Source organism: Medicago truncatula, chromosome 3 (genome assembly GCF_003473485.1).
Source record: "Medicago truncatula cultivar Jemalong A17 chromosome 3, MtrunA17r5.0-ANR, whole genome shotgun sequence".
Classification (NCBI taxonomy): domain Eukaryota; kingdom Viridiplantae; phylum Streptophyta; class Magnoliopsida; order Fabales; family Fabaceae; genus Medicago; species Medicago truncatula.
The window spans coordinates 16,890,113-16,911,452 of record NC_053044.1 but is presented as its reverse complement, the minus strand read 5'-3'; the positions used below and the strand labels follow the sequence as shown (position 1 = coordinate 16,911,452).

Here is a 21,340-nt window from a genome sequence, read left to right as displayed (position 1 = left end):
CTTTTGAAGCCTCGTTCTGGCATCGAGACTTCAATTACCGCCGCTATATTGAAGATCACGTTCCCTTTTCAGCAGTGGATAAAGATGCTGCCTTTCACGGTAAATTTGATGAACTGGTGCAGGATGCAGGGACCAGTACTCTTTGAACCTTGCTGTATATACAATCCATGGAGAAAAAATATGAAGCTTTGGAGAAAGAGTTTTAGGACTCTGTAAAAGATGTGGAAAAATTCAAACATAAAGCTACAACTTTTGAAGAAAGAGTGGAAGAGCTCTTGAAGGATAAGACTGCTCTTGAAAAGGCGGTTACTGATATGGAGAAGGAAAAAACTGATTGGCAGGCGGAGAAGAATGAACTTGAGGTTCAGAATTCTAAGTTAAAAAACGACCTGAACAAATCCCAAGCTGAGGTTAAAGATGGAAAGATGGCTTGGGCTGGCTTTTTTGAAGACGATTTTCAAAGAGCGAAATCGCAAGCGTTACATTTCTACCCAGACCTAGATTTGTCAGGTTTAAACTCTTTGAAGATTGTCCAAGATGGCGAGCTGGTGGATGAGACTTAAAACTCGTTTGATGACTTTATTTTGGTCACGTATTTATATTGCTTTTGCCTTTTGTGCTGCTGTGGGCACTTTTAATTTTGTAACGCTTGTGTCTGTAAGCGAATATTTATCTATTCTGATGAACAACTTATGTTTTAATTTATAACAATTTCTTGGAAACTGTCTTGTTTTACCTTATTATTTTTAAACGATGTCCTTTGAACAAGATGTTTAACATTCAAAAAAGGTTTTTGTCGTTTGTGTTTTATTTTGAACGAATTGCAGACGACTTCAAATCGTAAATGTCTTTATGACTGTGAGTTTTTATCGGGCCGCCGAGTTCAGAGCCTATAAAAGGTTGACCCAGTTTAGGCATCCTCTCGATAATCTTCTTTTATCGGGCCGCCGAGCGTCCTCTCGATAATCTTCTTTTATCGGGCCGCCGAGTTCAGAGCCTATAAAAGGTTGACCCAGTTTAGGCGTCCTCTCGATAATCTTCTTTTTATCGGGCCGTCGAGTTCAGAGCCTATAAAAGGTTGACCCAGTTTAGGCGTCCTCTCGATAATCTTCATTTTTGCAAACTTTATAAAGTAAAAAACAAAGGTAAAGAACAGAGTTGTATAAGAATTTAGGGTGCCTCATTAAAAACCCTGCCCTTGCAGGGGAAAAAGAGTGCTCCCCTAAAACTTTTATTCATAATAATAAACTTGTCCAGAGTTATAGCTGTGAAAGAAAAGCAAAAAAGATAACCATAGTACTTTAACTATAGTAATGACGCAGATTAACAACATTCCAAGTTCTGGGAATCGGAGTTCCGTCAAGTTCTTCCAATTTATAAGCTCCATGCTGCAGCCTTTCTCTCACTCTGTAAGGACCTTCCCAGTTTGGCAGCAATTTCCCTATTTTGGTTGGGGCGACGACTTGTTTTAGGACAAGGCCGCCTTCCTTCATGCTTCGATGGATAACCTTTGAGTTATATCGCCGAGTAGCTCTCTGTTTCGCTGCGAACTCCCGGATGTGTGCTGCTTCCCTTATTTCATCAATTATATCCATAGTACATTGGATACCTACCTCATTGGCTTCTTCTGAGAAGTTATCCTGCCGCCAAGTTGGGGTGTGAATTTCAACTAGAAGCATAGCATCGACACCGTAGACCATAATGAATGGCGTTTCCCTAGTAGTAGAATGTAGGGCTGTATGGTACGACCATAGTACCTGTACTTAATAATTTATTCCAAAATGTTTGTTTCATTCATTTTTTTTAATTGTTAGTACGGAAATAATGTATTATAAATCGACTTGGTTTGTAAATCATTTAAAAAATTACCTAATGTAACTGTTCTGCCCAAAGTCCTTTAGCCTCCTCAAGTTCTTCTTGATACCGTTGACTATTACCTTGTTGGCCGATTCTGCTTGCCCATTAGCTTAGGGGTGCATTACTGAAACGAATTTTGTTTCAATCCCTAGCTGTTTGCAAAAATTCACGACTTTAGAACTGGCGAACTGTGTCCCGTTGTCTGTTACTATATATTTTGGGAGACCAAAACGGCAGATGATCTTCTTCCAGTAGAATTTTACAACTCGCTCCGCCGTTATCTTTGACACTGCCTCTGCTTCGACCCATTTTGTAAAATAGTCCATGCCTACAATTAGGAATTTTAATTGCCCTGGTGCTTGAGGGAAAGGCCCGACGATGTCAACACCCCACTTATGAAAAGGCCATGGAGAAAAAACATATGTGAGCTCATTAGCTGGGGCGTTCTTCTTAAAGCATATGGGTTGCCACCACGTAGTATGCTTCATGCCCACTACGAGAAATCTGCTGCATGAACTTGTGTTTTCATGCGCAGGGCCAGTAGTCATAAATGTACCGTAAGTAGTCTCTTGGTAGAGCCTGAAGCACTACTTTTATGCTGGCAAGCTTTTGATGATAAGTGGAATTAACTTAAAACCTGAAAAGATCCTGAGTTCCAAAGGCTGCCATTTTATTGACAATAATGAGCAAAATGTCTTCTGGAAGGCATTCCATTGTTGTAGAAATTTTTCTTTCTACCACGGGAAGAAGAAAAGTGCGGATTTTTTCGGAAGTAAAAGATGGATTAAGGAATGAACAGAAAACTAGGTTTTATAAGCAATGAAAAATAGTTGAAACAAAACCTTTTATTCTCCCTTGTCGGTAACCGCCACGTGGTTCAAGAGAAGTGGCGGTTTGTTGAGTTAGTGGGAAGTTGAAAATCTCGAGGGAACCAAATCGACAAAATCTTCAGATAAGAGGCGCTATAATTATGATAAATGGGGAAATGTGAAGGAGTTGAAGATGAAAGGGCAATAAGTGACACTTGGCACCTTAGGGTAAAAGGAAAGGCCCCACTAAATTTTCAACTGCAAAGTGGTGGCCCGCTAAATCTTGAAAGTGTGCAGCAAAAGGAAAGTTGAAAAGACCACTCTTGAAAGCAATAATTAGCATGACGTCAGTTTACAAAGGATACTTGGAGTTTTTCAAAAACATCAATTTTCTCCTTTATGTGTTTTCCAGTCGAAAAATGGCATTTTAGGGGGGCAATTTGTTAGCCTGTAATTTTGACAGGCTTAATTAATGCAGTCAACGTACGTTGACTCTTTTTTTTTCAGGAATTAAAGTCATTATCCTTAGCATGGAGTTTTCGACAGAGTCTGGACTTAGCATTTGGAAGAGTTTAAAAGCTTTGAAATTCGACAAGATTTGATCTAGAGAAGAGTTTGATCGAAGCCAAGTAGTTGTTGTCAAAGAAGGAAGAATTCAAATTCAAAAGTAGTGGTTTCCTTAGTGAAGACGTGGGTTACAAGAAGTTTTCAACTGAAGGAGTGTTGTTTGTGGCAGTTAACTTTTTCCAGTTATTTTTAATATGTATAAATAGTAGTTTTTCATATGAAAAATAGGTCGCAAATCACTTATAGAAATTCTAGAATTCGAAGTGCCGACGTCTAGAGAAAATAGTCATACATAATGTATGTAATCTGATTTGTCGAACCGCCTTTACATTAATGTAATGCAATTTACCTTTTCTTTAAGTTTATGTGTGTCATACCCCAATTTTTGTCCTAAGGCCCCACTGACACATGTCACTTGACTCTGATCGATCTCTGATTTTTCAGTAAAAAAATTCGGCAGGGAGGTATTTTAAAATATCTCATTTTTTATTCCGTGTCAAACCCTCTTTTCTCTTTTTATTTTCTTTCCATCTTTTATTAATTTTAATTTTAAGATTAGTTACTTTTTTTTTTATATTTAATAATTTTTATTTTCCATCTTTTAATTTTATTTTTCTTTAAATAATTTAGTTTAATTTGTTTTTATTTTATTTCGTATTAGATTTATTTTTAATTAATTAGTGTAAAAAAAAAAAAAGTGTCAATAGGTCCAAAATAAAATGTACAAGGTCTAAAAAAAAATTCAAGTCAAGTGTCAACTTTAACATTCCTTTTTCAAAATTCATCATAATTGTCCATCATATTCATTAAACCAATTTTCCATTTTTCATCAACCTCCTCACCTATAAATAGAGCCCACATTCCACACAATTTCACACACCAGAAGTTCTATTGCGTTGTCAAAGAACTTTTCTCTCTTCTCCCTCTTAGCTTGTGTTGACGAGCTATTCTTTTCTTCTCCCTCTTTTTGCTGTCCCTTCGGAATAAGTCCCTTCGAAAAAGTCCCTTCGGTAATTTTTGTCCCTTCGGTTGTCCATTTCTTTTATTTTCTTGCATTTTATTTCTTTTTAGCATTTTAATTATTGTTATTTATTTTCCAACAATTATAATGTATTTAGATCCAATGTAAATATAAATGAGAAAAGTGTGTGGGTGTGTGTCCTTTTATTTCTTTACCGCCTTATATATATCCAAAAATGCAAAAAAATTAGATTAGGGATTTTGTGGTGATCCAACATCACTCCAAAAATCCACGCGCTTTTATTTTTATTGCTCCGTTAGTTTAATTTTTATTTAATATTCCAAAAAAACAACAAAAAACATGCAAATAATCAAAATCACAAAAATATTTTCATAATAAACCTTGATCCAAATCAAGTGACCGCATTTTTATTTTCTTTTCCTAATCAAATTTCAATCAATTTAACTTTACTTTAAGTCTCTTTTTTCAATATTAAAAAACACAAACAAATACTTATTTGCCACTTGACTTTTCATTTTAAAACTTTTTTTCAAAACAAATAAAAAACATCAAACCAATCAAACATCAATTTCTACCCCGAACTACAAGGTTTTGATCCCTCACGGGTACGTAGGCAGAGGACCATGTCCTTCCAAATCAATAAAAAATGTAGATATTTAGGCCTTTATTTTTTCCACTTTAATTCCTTCTTTTCAAAATAAGCAAGCAAGTTATAGCACATTAATTAAATAAAATCAAGAGGTTCCCGTAGAGTACTACGGACATAAAGGGTGCTAATACCTTCCCTTTATGTAACTAACCCCTGAACCCTAAATCTTTTCAAATAAGGGTAGTTTGAACTTTTTTCCCCTTTTCATAATAAAATTAAATGTTCAGTCGTGAAATAATTAGTGAGTCAAAAGCTAATCAAATAGCCTTGATCTTCGAAAAATGAAGCGACAGAAATTGCGACTTCACTGGGGACCTCCTAAGAGGGTTGAGACTAACTTGGCTTTATTTAAATTTTGTGCTATAACTTGCTTATAACAAAAACAAAAAATAAAAGATGGAAATACGTGTATATATGTTCTCTCTTCTTCTTTCTTCTTTCTTAAACGTGAGTGGTGAGATAAGTCCTACACCCAGACTTGAGAGAAATATAAGATAGGAGTGGTAGACTCATAGTGGCATACCGAGAGTATACCCGTGTCTTGTCACACGTGAGATAACCACACTTAGCGGAGGAGCTTGAAGTGATATATGTCGGCGTGTGTTTTCACGTTTAGACTTTATTACTCTTAAGTTTCCATTGAAGCTAAGGACCTTTAGTAACCCTTAACTCATCTTGGCATTTAGGACGTAGTGCGGTGGCTAACCGGGTGTTTTCTCGGAATTAGTCGACACGCGATACTACACTCAAACAAGACTTTCCTACGAACGTTGTTGGACCGAGTGTTTTCTCGGTATCCAATAAAATTCGGAAGTGGTTGTAGACTTTGGGAACTTGGTAGAACCCGAAATACAGGTACAAATGAAACCATAGTCCCTACCAAATGGCGTTGTTACCCTTAAGCTCCAACATTGTGGACTTAACCTCACCATGCATTCCATGTTCTTTAGCATAATCATGCATACATACATTCATTCATAAAACCTTTTTATCACTAATATCGATGGACTTAGATAAGTTTTTGTAAACATCAAAGATATGGACCCTGTAAGAAGGAACACCAAGAAATCCAAACTTCAAAAATCTTAACTAAACTGTAGCTTTTTTTTAAGAACTTTTTCCTTGGTTTCGTTCTTACTTTTGAAAAGGAAACCAATTGCAACATCTTCACAATTTTCAAATAAAACAATGTTCTTTATCAAGTTTACAATTACTTTGACAAGTGCTTCAAAAAAAATATGTCTATTTTTGCATAAGCATAGCATGCATCATTTTGCATACATAATTTCAAGTCTGAGTCTTACATTGTGTCTTTTCTACTAAAGGTCAATCAATCTCAAAGGTGTCCCAACTGTCCTCGTCCAAAGTCAACTCACACCTACAACACTCGTGCAAACAAAAAAAGAATGTATCAGTTTGAACAAGAAATCCACGAGCATTCGTGAAGAGGTAACAACACTATTGACGTTCCTTCCGCTACTTTTTGTTCAATTAATGTTTGTTTGTTGCTTTTCGCTTTTAAAAAAAAAAAAAACATCCTTTCGTCTCGCCCGAGATGAAAGTGATCTTGTGTAGGGCTTTTTGCTTTAAGTATTGGTCATCATTAATAAAAAGGTCGTTTTGATCCCAACTTTATTTTATTTTGTGCTTTTTCTGAAAAATGGTAATACAAAAAGCCAAAAAAAAAAAAAATCTTTAATCATTCTCATATATTTGCGTAATCATAACTTGTACTTGTCAAAAATCAATAATCAAATCATGCATTAATAAACCCGTTGAACACAATAATCATGTACTCTCTCCCAACTTTGAGTTCTCTGTGACCGAAGATGAAGAAGAGGAGAATGAAGAGACTCCCAGCAAGATCTCTCGCCCACTGGGGCATCTTAGCCGTCATAGCTGCGAACAAAATATCAAAGAAGATTGCCCAGAAGATGGCTTTCATTTACAAAACTTAGCACGAGATGCTACCATTTGCACTTCATGAGTATTGTCTGGTAGTACACATTTCAACAGGGGCAACCCCCTATTTCATTAACATACATCATGAAGGCCATGCTTCCCGTGGAGGTCGAAGTCGCGTCAATAGGAGTTATGCAGAAATCCAAGCTTGATTGAATTTAAATACATGACGAACTTGTACAATTATGTCAAAAGAGGTTGAAATAAACTTCCAACAAGAAATTTCGGCCCCGCAAAATTCAAGAAAGAGACTTTGTGCCCAAAAAGGTACTACCTTTATAATCGTACTCCAAGAGCAAGTGGACGCCTAACTATGAAGGTTCATGTGCAATGACTTTTACAACTATGGATGGTGACAAACTTGCACTTCCTATGAATGCCGGTGTAGTCAAGAAATACTCTGTCAAATATAAAAGCTCGATAAGTCGCAAACCTGAAAAGGCGGCTTAGGCAAAAATGAGCGTCTCGGTGGACTGAAAACCCAAAAGGGCGGTCCAGGCAAAAGTTAGAGACATGAACAAAAATGATTATCCTGATAGACCGCAAACCCATAAAGGCGATCTATGCAAAAGTTAAGGACCAAAAGACAAAGTAACTGCATCCGGTCAGGCACGGTCAACTTGGGGCATCCAGCTATCAAAAGACATTGAGGATTGATGATAGAAAGGTGAAGTCTTTGAGAGGTAAGGAGATACCTCTTGTGAGAGTCGTTTGGGGTGGAGCGACTGGTGAAAATTTGACTTGGGAGCTGGAGAGTAAGATGCGGGAGTCGTACCCGGAGTTGTTTGCTTGAGGTAAGATTTCGAGGACGAAATTCTGTAATTTGGGGAGAGTTGTAACGCCCTAGTTGTCATATTTAATTATTTTGATTTATGTGGAGTCTATATATATATATATATATATATATATATATATATATATATATATATATATATATATACGATTTTTGGTGATTTATGTGGTGTGTTATTTTATTATATGGTTTATTTTAATAATAATTAGATTAAGTGTGAAATAATAATTATTTTGGTGTTTGGGGAATTAATAGAAGTTAATAGAAGTTATGGGGAGTTAAGTGAAAATATAGGGAGTTAAGTAATGGGAAGTTAGGAAAAGAGAAGTTAGAAAGCTTTCTACGTGAAAACTGACAAGTAGGGAGAAAAGGAGAGAAGAGCAAGTAGAACTCAAGAATCACTTTTTGCTGTCCATTTTTCTGCAAATTCTAAGGTAAGGGTGAGGTTTACTTCAATAGTGTAGTTATTGATTTCCGAATTTGAATCTAACAGATTTTTGGTGAGAATTGGGATTTTGGGGTTTTATGTTGAATTGTTGATTTTGGAGTTGTGAGTGTGATTTTGATGTTAGAAATAGGTTCTGAGTGTATACAGCAAGTTAAATTACATCTGTAAACTGATTTGGGGAGTGAATGGAAGAAAAATGAGATTTTTGGGAAAAACTAGTTTTCTGCCCGTATTGATGTTCATCGCTCGCCTCGCGAGCATTCATGTCTCGCCTCGCGAGTGAACAACATCAACACTCGCCTCACGAGCAGACCAACTCGCCATGGCGAGCAAGCCTGAATAAAACTTGATTTTTGAAATATTGTTATAAGATGTTTTGGGGATAGTTTAAGGTACCTAGATGATTTTAATGATGAATGGAGCAAGTTTTAGGTTAAAAAGATGAATAGGGAGCTTAGAATTGAGGTTTGAGTGAGAAAAATGTCATTTTTCCCGAGAGCACCTATTTTTCACTCACCTCGAGTTCTCCTTGAACTCGCCATGGCGAGCAGGCAGTTTTGTGAACTCGCCATAGCGAGCAGATGTGCTCGCGAGGCGAGCTGATCAGTTCCTGAGTGTTGAATTTCGTGCATGAATGGTAGTGATTTAATGTTGTTGTGTTGAGCATAGTTTCATGTATTTATGCATTATTCTGGATGATTAGATTGCTGAATTGTTGAATGTTATTGATGGTTGTGATGTATGATTTGTTAAATAAACATACAAGTTGTAAAAGTGGAGTCCTATGGAGTTTGTATGCATGGTCAAGTTGTATGTAGATATACACAAGTAGGTCCATTGCATATGCATAAAACAGCGGAGAGGACTCATGTCCTGGAGCACTAGTTGCTCAATAGCGGTGAGGGCTTCGGTCCTGATGAATGCTTTAACCATTCAAAAGTGGTGAGGGCTTCGGTCCTATCTGGTACCACATGCATATTTGCATCTATTGAGGAGTCTAAGGTGTTGTCTTAGCAGGGTTGTCATGTCATTTGCATGAGTCTTAGTTGTTGGTTGTAGTTGCTACATGATGATGTTGTTGATGAATATATATACTTTTATACATACTGTGATGTATGGATTTTGATGATGATGTTGCTGCTTGTGAGATATAAACTCATATTTACAAGAGGATGTACTTGATGTTATAGGGTGTTAGATTCAATTGATGATTATTAATATCTATATTTTATTGTTGTGAATCTCACCCATTCTGCTTGAAAATGTTGCCCTTCCTATGGGTAACTTGCAGGTGATCCCGAGTAGTTGGTGGTGGCTCAATGTCGTGTCTAAGGCTCTGATACGTGGGATGGGAATTATTATTAGTATTGTTGTTGCTTTTCCTTCCTATGTATCCATTTTTGGAACTTGTTGAAGTGGCCCTATAATGGTTTAAATATTTTGTTGAGGCATTTATGCCAGGATAATGTTACGGAGAATTTAACTGTTAATGATGTTGTTTAATGCAAATACCTCGCTGCTTAATTATTGAAGTTTATGAAGGATGTTGAATTAAATAGTTTTCTTTTCTATTTGAGAAATTTTGAAATTGCAATGTAGCATGCCCGTTTGGTGATTAACTCTGATGAATAATTGTTATTTAATTGCTTTTGGGTAACGGGGTGTTACAGAAGTAACTTGTTAAATAGGTCCATAATCATCATAAAATTAGTATTACATAACTAGAATGAACTATATTAGGCATTTATATTAGGCATTTGGCAAGAATCCAAACCAAAAAAGTTCGGATTAAATTTTGGTCACCAAAGGTTCCTTCTTTGGAGACGAACTTAATTTAAACTTTATTTTAGGGAAGTAACTTGTTAATTAGGTCCATAATCATCATAAAATTAGTATTAAATAACTAGAATGAACTATATTAGGCATTAGGCAAGAATCCAAACCAAAAAAGTTTGGATTAAATTTTGGTCACCAAAGGTTCCTCCTTTGGAGACGAACTTAATTTAAACTTTATTTTAGTGAATTAATTTGTTAATTTTGTCTATAATCATCATAAAATTAGTATTACATAACTAGAATGAACTATATTAGGCATTTGGCAAGAATCTAAGCCAAAAAAGGTAGGATAAACTTTGGTCACCAAAGGTTCCTCCTTTGGAGACAAACTTAATTTAAACTTTATTTTAGGGAAGTAACTTGTTAATTAGGTCCATAATCATCATAAAATTAGTATTACATAACTTGAATGAAATATATTAGGCATTTGGGAAGAATCCAAACCAAAAAAGTTCGGATTAAATTTTGGTCACCAAAGGTTCCTCTTTTGTAGACGAACTTAATTTAAACTTTATTTTAGGGAAGTAACTTGTTAATTAGGTCCATAATCATCATAAAATTAGTATTACATAAATAGAATGAACTTTATTAGGCATTTGGCAAGAATCCAATCCAAAAACGTTCGGATTAAATTTTGGTCACCAAAGGTTCCTCCTTTGAAGACGAACTTAATTTAAACTTTATTTTAGGGAAGTAACTTGTTAATTAGGTCAATAATCATCATAAAATTAGTATTTCATAACTAGAATGAACTATATTTGGCATTAGGCAAGAATCTAAACCAAAAAAGTTTGGATTAAATTTTGGTCACCAAAGGTACCTCCTTTGGAGACGAACTTAATTTAAACTTTATTTTAGGGAAGTAACTTGTTAATTAGGTCCATAATCATCATAAAATTAGTATTTAATAACTGGAATGAATTATATTAGGCATTAGGCAAGAATCCAAACCAAAAAAGTTTGGATTAAATTTTGGTCACCAAAGGTTCCTCCTTTGGAGACGAACTTAATTTAAACTTTATTTTTGGGTAGTAACTTGTTAATTAGGTCCATAATCATCATAAAATTAGTATTACATAACTAGAATGAACTATATCAGGCATTTGGCAAGAATCCAAACCAAAAAAGTTCGGATTAAATTTTGTTCACCAAAGGATCCTCCTTTGTAGACGAACTTAATTTAAACTTTATTTTAGGGAAGTAACTTGTTAATTTGGTCCATAATCATCATAAAATTAGTATTACATAACTAGAATGAACTATATTAGGCATTTGGAAAGAATCCAAGCCAAAAAAGGTAGGATAAATTTTGGTCACCAAAGGTTCCTCCTTTGGAGACGAACTTAATTTAAACTTTATTTTAGGGAAGTAACTTGTTAATTAGGTCCATAATCATCATAAAATTAGTATTAAATAACTAGAATGAACTATATTAGGCATTAGGCAAGAATCTAAACCAAAAAAGTTTGGATTAAATTTTGGTCACCAAAGGTTCCTCCTTTGGAGACGAACTTAATTTAAACTTTATTTTAGGGAATTAACTTGTTAATCTTGTCTATAATCATCATAAAATTAGTATTACATAACTAGAATGAACTATATTAGGCATTAGGCAAGAATCTTAGCCAAAAAAGGTAGGATAAATTTTGGTCACCAAAGGTTCCTCCTTTGGAGACGAACTTAATTTAAACTTTATTTAGGGAAGTAACTTGTTAATTAGGTCCATAATCATCATAAAATTAGTATTACATAACTAGAATGAACTATATTAGGCATTTGGGAAGAATCCAAACCAAAAAAGTTCGGATTAAATTTTGGTCACCAAAGGTTCCTCTTTTGTAGACGAACTTAATTTAAACTTTATTTTAGGGAAGTAACTTGTTAATTAGGTCCATAATCATCATAAAATTAGTATTACATAAATAGAATGAACTATATTAGGCATTTGGCAAGAATCCAAACCAAAAAGTTCGGATTAAATTTTGGTCACCAAAGGTTCCTCCTTTGAAGACGAACTTAATTTAAACTTTATTTTAGGGAAGTAACTTGTTAATTAGGTCCATAATCATCATAAAATTAGTATTACATAACTAGAATGAACTATATTAGGCATTAGGCAAGAATCTAAACCAAAAAAGTTTGGATTAAATTTTGGTCACCAAGGTTCCTCCTTTGGAGACGAACTTAATTTAAACTTTATTTTAGGGAAGTAACTTGTTAATTAGGTCCACAATCATCATAAAATTAGTATTAAATAACTAGAATGAATTATATTAGGCATTAGGCAAGAATCCAAACCAAAAAAGTTTGGATTAAATTTTGGTCACCAAAGGTTCCTCCTTTGGAGACGAACTTAATTTAAACTTTATTTTAGGGAAGTAACTTGTTAATTTGGTCTATAATCATCATAAAATTAGTATTACAATAACTAGAATGAACTATATTAGACATTTGGCAAGAATCCAAGCCAAAAAAGGTAGGATAAATTTTGGTCACCAAAGGTTCCTCCTTTGGAGACGAACTTAATTTAAACTTTATTTTAGGGAAGTAACTTGTTAATTAGGTCAATAATCATCATAAAATTAGTATTACATAACTAGAATGAACTATATTAGGAATTTGGCAAGAATCCAAACCAAAAAAGTTCGGATTAAATTTTGGTCACCAAGGTTCCTCCTTTGGAGACGAACTTAATTTAAACTTTATTTTAGGAAGTAACTTGTTAATTAGGTCCATAATCATCATAAAATTAGTATTAATAACTAGAAGAATATATTAGGCATTAGGCAAGAATCTAAACCAAAAAAGTTTGGATTAAATTTTGGTCACCAAAGGTTCCTCCTTTGGAGACGAACTTAATTTAAACTTTATTTTAGGGAGTAACTTGTTAATTAGGTCCATAATCATCATAAAATTAGTATTACATAACTAGAATGAACTATATTAGGCATTTGGCAAGAATCCAAACCAAAAAAGTTGGATTAAATTTTGGTCACCAAAGGTTCCTCCTTTGAGACGAACTTAATTTAAACTTTATTTTAGGGAAGTAACTTGTTAATTTGGTCCATAATCATCATAAAATTAGTATTACATAACTAGAATGAACTATATTAGGCATTTGGCAAGAATCCAAGCCAAAAAAGTAGGATAAATTTTGGTCACAAAGGTTCCTCCTTTGGAGACGAACTTAATTTAAACTTTATTTTAGGGAAGTAACTTGTTAATTAGGTCCATAATCATCATAAAATTAGTATTAAATAACTAGAATGAACTATATTAGGCATTAGGCAAGAATCCAAACCAAAAAAGTTTGGATTAAATTTTGGTCACCAAAGGTTCCTCCTTTGGAGACGAACTTAATTTAAACTTTATTTTAGGGAAGTAACTTGTTAATTTGGTCTATAATCATCATAAAATTAGTATTACATAACTAGAATGAACTATATTAGGCATTAGGCAAGAATCTAAGCCAAAAAAGGTAGGATAAATTTTGGTCACCAAAGGTTCCTCCTTTGGAGACGAACTTAATTTAAACTTTATTTGAGGGAAGTAACTTGTTAATTAGGTCCATAATCATCATAAATTAGTATTACATAACTAGAATGAACTATATTAGGAATTTAGCAAGAATCCAAGCCAAAAAAGTTGGATTAAATTTTGGTCACCAAAGGTTCCTCCTTTGAGACGAACTTAATTTAAACTTTATTTTAGGGAAGTAACTTGTTAATTAGGTCCATAATCATCATAAAATTAGTATTACATAACTAGAATGAACTATATTAGGCATTTGGCAAGAATCCAAGCAATAGGTAGGATAAATTTTGGTCACCAAAGGTTCCTCCTTTGAGACGAACTTAATTTAAACTTTATTTTAGGGAAGTAACTTGTTAATTAGGTCATAATCATCATAAAATTAGTATTACATAACTAGAATGAACTATATTAGGCATTTGGCAAGAATCCAACCAAAAAAGTTGGATTAAATTTTGGTCACCAAAGGTTCCTCCTTTGGAGACGAACTTAATTTAAACTTTATTTTAGGGAAGTAACTTGTTAATTAGGTCCATAATCATCATAAAATTAGTATTAATAACTAGAATGAACTATATTAGGCATTTGGCAAGAATCCAAGCCAAAAAAGTTGGATTAAATTTTGGTCACCAAAGGTTCCTCCTTTGGAGACGAACTTAATTTAAACTTTATTTTAGGGAAGTAACTTGTTAATTTGGTCATAATCATCATAAAATTAGTATTACATAACTAGAATGAACTATATTAGGCATTTGGCAAGAATCCAAGCCAAAAAAGTAGGATAAATTTTGGTCACCAAAGGTTCCTCCTTTGGAGACGAACTTAATTTAAACTTTATTTTAGGGAAGTAACTTGTTAATTAGGTCCATAATCATCATAAAATTAGTATTACATAACTAGAATGAACTATATTAGGCATTTGGCAAGAATCCAAGCCAAAAAGTTGGATTAAATTTTGGTCACCAAAGGTTCCTCCTTTGGAGACGAACTTAATTTAAACTTTATTTTAGGGAAGTAACTTGTTAATTAGGTCATAATCATCATAAAATTAGTATTACATAACTAGAATGAACTATATTAGGCATTTGGCAAGAATTCAAGCCAAAAAAGTTGGATTAAATTTTGGTCACCAAAGGTTCCTCCTTTGGAGACGAACTTAATTTAAACTTTATTTTAGGGAAGTAACTTGTTAATTAGGTCCATAATCATCATAAAATTAGTATTACATAACTAGAATGAACTATATTAGGCATTTGGCAAGAATCCAAGCCAAAAAAGTAGGATAAATTTTGGTCACCAAAGGTTCCTCCTTTCGAGACGAACTTAATTTAAACTTTATTTTAGGGAAGTAACTTGTTAATTAGGTCATAATCATCATAAAATTAGTATTACATAACTAGAATGAACTATATTAGGCATTTGGCAAGAATCCAAGACAAAAAGTTAGGATAAATTTTGGTCACCACAGGTTCCTCCTTTGGAGACGAACTTAATTTAAACTTTATTTTAGGGAAGTAACTTGTTAATTAGGTCCGTAATCATGATAAAATTAGTATTACATAACTAGAATGAACTATATTAGGCATTTGGCAAGAATTCAAGCCAAAAAAGTTGGATTAAATTTTGGTCACCAAAGGTTCCTCCTTTCGAGACGAACTTAATTTAATCTTTATTTTAGGGAGGTAACTTGTTAATTAGGTCATAATCATCATAAAATTAGTATTACATAACTAGAATGAACTATATTAGGCATTTGGCAAGAATCCAAGCCAAAAAAGTTGGATAAATTTTGGTCACCAAAGGTTCCTCCTTTGAGACGAACTTAATTTAAACTTTATTTTAGGGAAGTAACTTGTTAATTAGGTCATAATCATCATAAAATTAGTATTACATAACTAGAATGAACTATATTAGGCATTTGGCAAGAATTCAAGCCAAAAAAGTTGGATTAAATTTTGGTCACCAAAGGTTCCTCCTTTCGAGACGAACTTAATTTAATCTTTATTTTAGGGAAGTAACTTGTTAATTAGGTCCATAATCATCATAAAATTAGTATTACATAACTAGAATGAACTATATTAGGCATTTGGCAAGAATCCAAGCCAAAAAGGTTGGATAAATTTTGGTCACCAAAGGTTCCTCCTTTGGAGACGAACTTAATTTAAACTTTATTTTAGGGAAGTAACTTGTTAATTAGGTCCATAATCATCATAAAATTAGTATTACATAACTAGAATGAACTATATTAGGCATTTGGCAAGAATCCAAGCCAAAAAAGTTAGGATAAATTTTGGTCACCAAAGGTTCCTCCTTTGGAGACGAACTTAATTTAAACTTTATTTTAGGGAAGTAACTTGTTAATTAGGTCCATAATCATCATAAAATTAGTATTACATAACTAGAATGAACTATATTAGGCATTTGGCAAGAATCCAAGCCAAAAAGTTGGATTAAATTTTGGTCACCAAAGGTTCCTCCTTTGAGACGAACTTAATTTAAACTTTATTTTAGGGAAGTAACTTGTTAATTAGGTCATAATCATCATAAAATTAGTATTACATAACTAGAATGAACTATATTAGGCATTTGGCAAGAATCCAAGCCAAAAAAGTTGGATAAATTTTGGTCACCAAAGGTTCCTCCTTTCGAGACGAACTTAATTTAAACTTTATTTTAGGGAAGTAACTTGTTAATTAGGTCCATAATCATCATAAAATTAGTATTACATAACTAGAATGAACTATATTAGGCATTTGGCAAGAATCCAAGCCAAAAAAGTTGGATAAATTTTGGTCACCAAAGGTTCCTCCTTTCGAGACGAACTTAATTTAAACTTTATTTTTGGGAAGTAACTTGTTAATTAGGTCATAATCATCATAAAATTAGTATTACATAACTAGAATGAACTATATTAGGCATTTGGCAAGAATCCAAGCCAAAAAAGTTGGATAAATTTTGGTCACCAAAGGTTCCTCCTTTGAGACGAACTTAATTTAAACTTTATTTTAGGGAAGTAACTTGTTAATTAGGTCCATAATCATCATAAAATTAGTATTACATAACTAGAATGAACTATATTAGGCATTTGGCAAGAATTCAAGCCAAAAAAGTTGGATTAAATTTTGGTCACCAAAGGTTCCTCCTTTGAGACGAACTTAATTTAAACTTTATTTTAGGGAAGTAACTTGTTAATTAGGTCATAATCATCATAAAATTAGTATTACATAACTAGAATGAACTATATTAGGCATTTGGCAAGAATTCAAGCCAAAAAAGTTGGATTAAATTTTGGTCACCAAAGGTTCCTCCTTTCGAGACGAACTTAATTTAATCTTTATTTTAGGGAGGTAACTTGTTAATTAGGTCCATAATCATCATAAAATTAGTATTACATAACTAGAATGAACTATATTAGGCATTTGGCAAGAATCCAAGCCAAAAAAGTTGGATAAATTTTGGTCACCAAAGGTTCCTCCTTTCGAGACGAACTTAATTTAAACTTTATTTTTGGGAAGTAACTTGTTAATTAGGTCATAATCATCATAAAATTAGTATTACATAACTAGAATGAACTATATTAGGCATTTGGCAAGAATCCAAGCCAAAAAAGTTGGATAAATTTTGGTCACCAAAGGTTCCTCCTTTCGAGACGAACTTAATTTAAACTTTATTTTAGGGAAGTAACTTGTTAATTAGGTCCATAATCATCATAAAATTAGTATTACATAACTAGAATGAACTATATTAGGCATTTGGCAAGAATCCAAGCCAAAAAAGTTGGATAAATTTTGGTCACCAAAGGTTCCTCCTTTCGAGACGAACTTAATTTAAACTTTATTTTAGGGAAGTAACTTGTTAATTAGGTCCATAATCATCATAAAATTAGTATTACATAACTAGAATGAACTATATTAGGCATTTGGCAAGAATCCAAGCCAAAAAAGTTAGGATAAATTTTGGTCACCAAAGGTTCCTCCTTTCGAGACGAACTTAATTTAAACTTTATTTTAGGGAAGTAACTTGTTAATTAGGTCCGTAATCATGATAAAATTAGTATTACATAACTAGAATGAACTATATTAGGCATTTGGCAAGAATTCAAGCCAAAAAAGTTGGATTAAATTTTGGTCACCAAAGGTTCCTCCTTTCGAGACGAACTTAATTTAATCTTTATTTTAGGGAGGTAACTTGTTAATTAGGTCCATAATCATCATAAAATTAGTATTACATAACTAGAATGAACTATATTAGGCATTTGGCAAGAATCCAAGCCAAAAAAGTTGGATAAATTTTGGTCACCAAAGGTTCCTCCTTTCGAGACGAACTTAATTTAAACTTTATTTTAGGGAAGTAACTTGTTAATTAGGTCCGTAATCATGATAAAATTAGTATTACATAACTAGAATGAACTATATTAGGCATTTGGCAAGAATTCAAGCCAAAAAAGTTGGATTAAATTTTGGTCACCAAAGGTTCTCCTTTCGAGACGAACTTAATTTAAACTTTATTTTAGGGAAGTAACTTGTTAATTAGGTCCATAATCATCATAAAATTAGTATTACATAACTAGAATGAACTATATTAGGCATTTGGCAAGAATCCAAGCCAAAAAAGTTGGATAAATTTTGGTCACCAAAGGTTCCTCCTTTCGAGACGAACTTAATTTAAACTTTATTTTAGGGAAGTAACTTGTTAATTAGGTCCATAATCATCATAAAATTAGTATTACATAACTAGAATGAACTATATTAGGCATTTGGCAAGAATCCAAGCCAAAAAAGTTGGATAAATTTTGGTCACCAAAGGTTCCTCCTTTCGAGACGAACTTAATTTAAACTTTATTTTAGGGAAGTAACTTGTTAATTAGGTCCATAATCATCATAAAATTAGTATTACATAACTAGAATGAACTATATTAGGCATTTGGCAAGAATCCAAGCCAAAAAAGTTGGATAAATTTTGGTCACCAAAGGTTCCTCCTTTCGAGACGAACTTAATTTAAACTTTATTTTAGGGAAGTAACTTGTTAATTAGGTCCATAATCATCATAAAATTAGTATTACATAACTAGAATGAACTATATTAGGCATTTGGCAAGAATCCAAGCCAAAAAAGTTGGATAAATTTTGGTCACCAAAGGTTCTCCTTTCGAGACGAACTTAATTTAAACTTTATTTTAGGGAAGTAACTTGTTAATTAGGTCCATAATCATCATAAAATTAGTATTACATAACTAGAATGAACTATATTAGGCATTTGGCAAGAATCCAAGCCAAAAAAGTTAGGATAAATTTTGGTCACCAAAGGTTCCTCCTTTCGAGACGAACTTAATTTAAACTTTATTTTAGGGAAGTAACTTGTTAATTAGGTCATAATCATCATAAAATTAGTATTACATAACTAGAATGAACTATATTAGGCATTTGGCAAGAATCCAAGCCAAAAAAGTTGGATAAATTTTGGTCACCAAAGGTTCCTCCTTTCGAGACGAACTTAATTTAAACTTTATTTTAGGGAAGTAACTTGTTAATTAGGTCCATAATCATCATAAAATTAGTATTACATAACTAGAATGAACTATATTAGGCATTTGGCAAGAATCCAAGCCAAAAAAGTTGGATAAATTTTGGTCACCAAAGGTTCCTCCTTTCGAGACGAACTTAATTTAAACTTTATTTTAGGGAAGTAACTTGTTAATTAGGTCCATAATCATCATAAAATTAGTATTACATAACTAGAATGAACTATATTAGGCATTTGGCAAGAATCCAAGCCAAAAAAGTTGGATAAATTTTGGTCACCAAAGGTTCCTCCTTTCGAGACGAACTTAATTTAAACTTTATTTTAGGGAAGTAACTTGTTAATTAGGTCCATAATCATCATAAAATTAGTATTACATAACTAGAATGAACTATATTAGGCATTTGGCAAGAATCCAAGCCAAAAAAGTTAGGATAAATTTTGGTCACCAAAGGTTCCTCCTTTCGAGACGAACTTAATTTAAACTTTATTTTAGGGAAGTAACTTGTTAATTAGGTCCGTAATCATGATAAAATTAGTATTACATAACTAGAATGAACTATATTAGGCATTTGGCAAGAATTCAAGCCAAAAAAGTTGGATTAAATTTTGGTCACCAAAGGTTCCTCCTTTCGAGACGAACTTAATTTAATCTTTATTTTAGGGAAGTAACTTGTTAATTAGGTCCATAATCATCATAAAATTAGTATTACATAACTAGAATGAACTATATTAGGCATTTGGCAAGAATCCAAGCCAAAAAAGTTGGATAAATTTTGGTCACCAAAGGTTCCTCCTTTCGAGACGAACTTAATTTAAACTTTATTTTAGGGAAGTAACTTGTTAATTAGGTCCATAATCATCATAAAATTAGTATTACATAACTAGAATGAACTATATTAGGCATTTGGCAAGAATCCAAGCCAAAAAAGTTGGATAAATTTTGGTCACCAAAGGTTCCTCCTTTCGAGACGAACTTAATTTAAACTTTATTTTAGGGAAGTAACTTGTTAATTAGGTCCATAATCATCATAAAATTAGTATTACATAACTAGAATGAACTATATTAGGCATTTGGCAAGAATCCAAGCCAAAAAAGTTAGGATAAATTTTGGTCACCAAAGGTTCCTCCTTTCGAGACGAACTTAATTTAAACTTTATTTTAGGGAAGTAACTTGTTAATTAGGTCCATAATCATCATAAAATTAGTATTACATAACTAGAATGAACTATATTAGGCATTTGGCAAGAATCCAAGCCAAAAAAGTTGGATAAATTTTGGTCACCAAAGGTTCCTCCTTTCGAGACGAACTTAATTTAAACTTTATTTTAGGGAAGTAACTTGTTAATTAGGTCCATAATCATCATAAAATTAGTATTACATAACTAGAATGAACTATATTAGGCATTTGGCAAGAATCCAAGCCAAAAAAGTTAGGATAAATTTTGGTCACCAAAGGTTCCTCCTTTCGAGACGAACTTAATTTAAACTTTATTTTAGGGAAGTAACTTGTTAATTAGGTCCGTAATCATGATAAAATTAGTATTACATAACTAGAATGAACTATATTAGGCATTTGGCAAGAATTCAAGCCAAAAAAGTTGGATTAAATTTTGGTCACCAAAGGTTCCTCCTTTCGAGACGAACTTAATTTAATCTTTATTTTAGGGAGGTAACTTGTTAATTAGGTCCATAATCATCATAAAATTAGTATTACATAACTAGAATGAACTATATTAGGCATTTGGCAAGAATCCAAGCCAAAAAAGTTGGATAAATTTTGGTCACCAAAGGTTCCTCCTTTCGAGACGAACTTAATTTAAACTTTATTTTAGGGAAGTAACTTGTTAATTAGGTCCATAATCATCATAAAATTAGTATTACATAACTAGAATGAACTATATTAGGCATTTGGCAAGAATCCAAGCCAAAAAAGTTGGATAAATTTTGGTCACCAAAGGTTCCTCCTTTGAGACGAACTTAATTTAAACTTTATTTTAGGGAAGTAACTTGTTAATTAGGTCATAATCATCATAAAATTAGTATTACATAACTAGAATGAACTATATTAGGCATTTGGCAAGAATCCAAGCCAAAAAAGTTGGATAAATTTTGGTCACCAAAGGTTCTCCTTTCGAGACGAACTTAATTTAAACTTTATTTTAGGGAAGTAACTTGTTAATTAGGTCCATAATCATCATAAAATTAGTATTACATAACTAGAATGAACTATATTAGGCATTTGGCAAGAATCCAAGCCAAAAAAGTTAGGATAAATTTTGGTCACCAAAGGTTCCTCCTTTCGAGACGAACTTAATTTAAACTTTATTTTAGGGAAGTAACTTGTTAATTAGGTCATAATCATCATAAAATTAGTATTACATA

The 21,340-nt window shown here is 32.9% G+C and overlaps 1 protein-coding gene across 1 annotated transcript in view; it reads left to right on the top strand.

Moving 5' to 3' along the window:
* Positions 1-2,834: 2,834 nt before the first annotated feature.
* LOC120579525 (uncharacterized) overlaps positions 2,835-21,340 on the top strand; it is an 81,441-nt gene continuing 62,935 nt past the window's right edge. The window contains exon 1 of the mRNA XM_039831941.1: positions 2,835-2,894. Coding sequence (XP_039687875.1) covers positions 2,835-2,894 — 60 coding nt within the window. The remainder of the gene's footprint in view (positions 2,895-21,340) is intronic.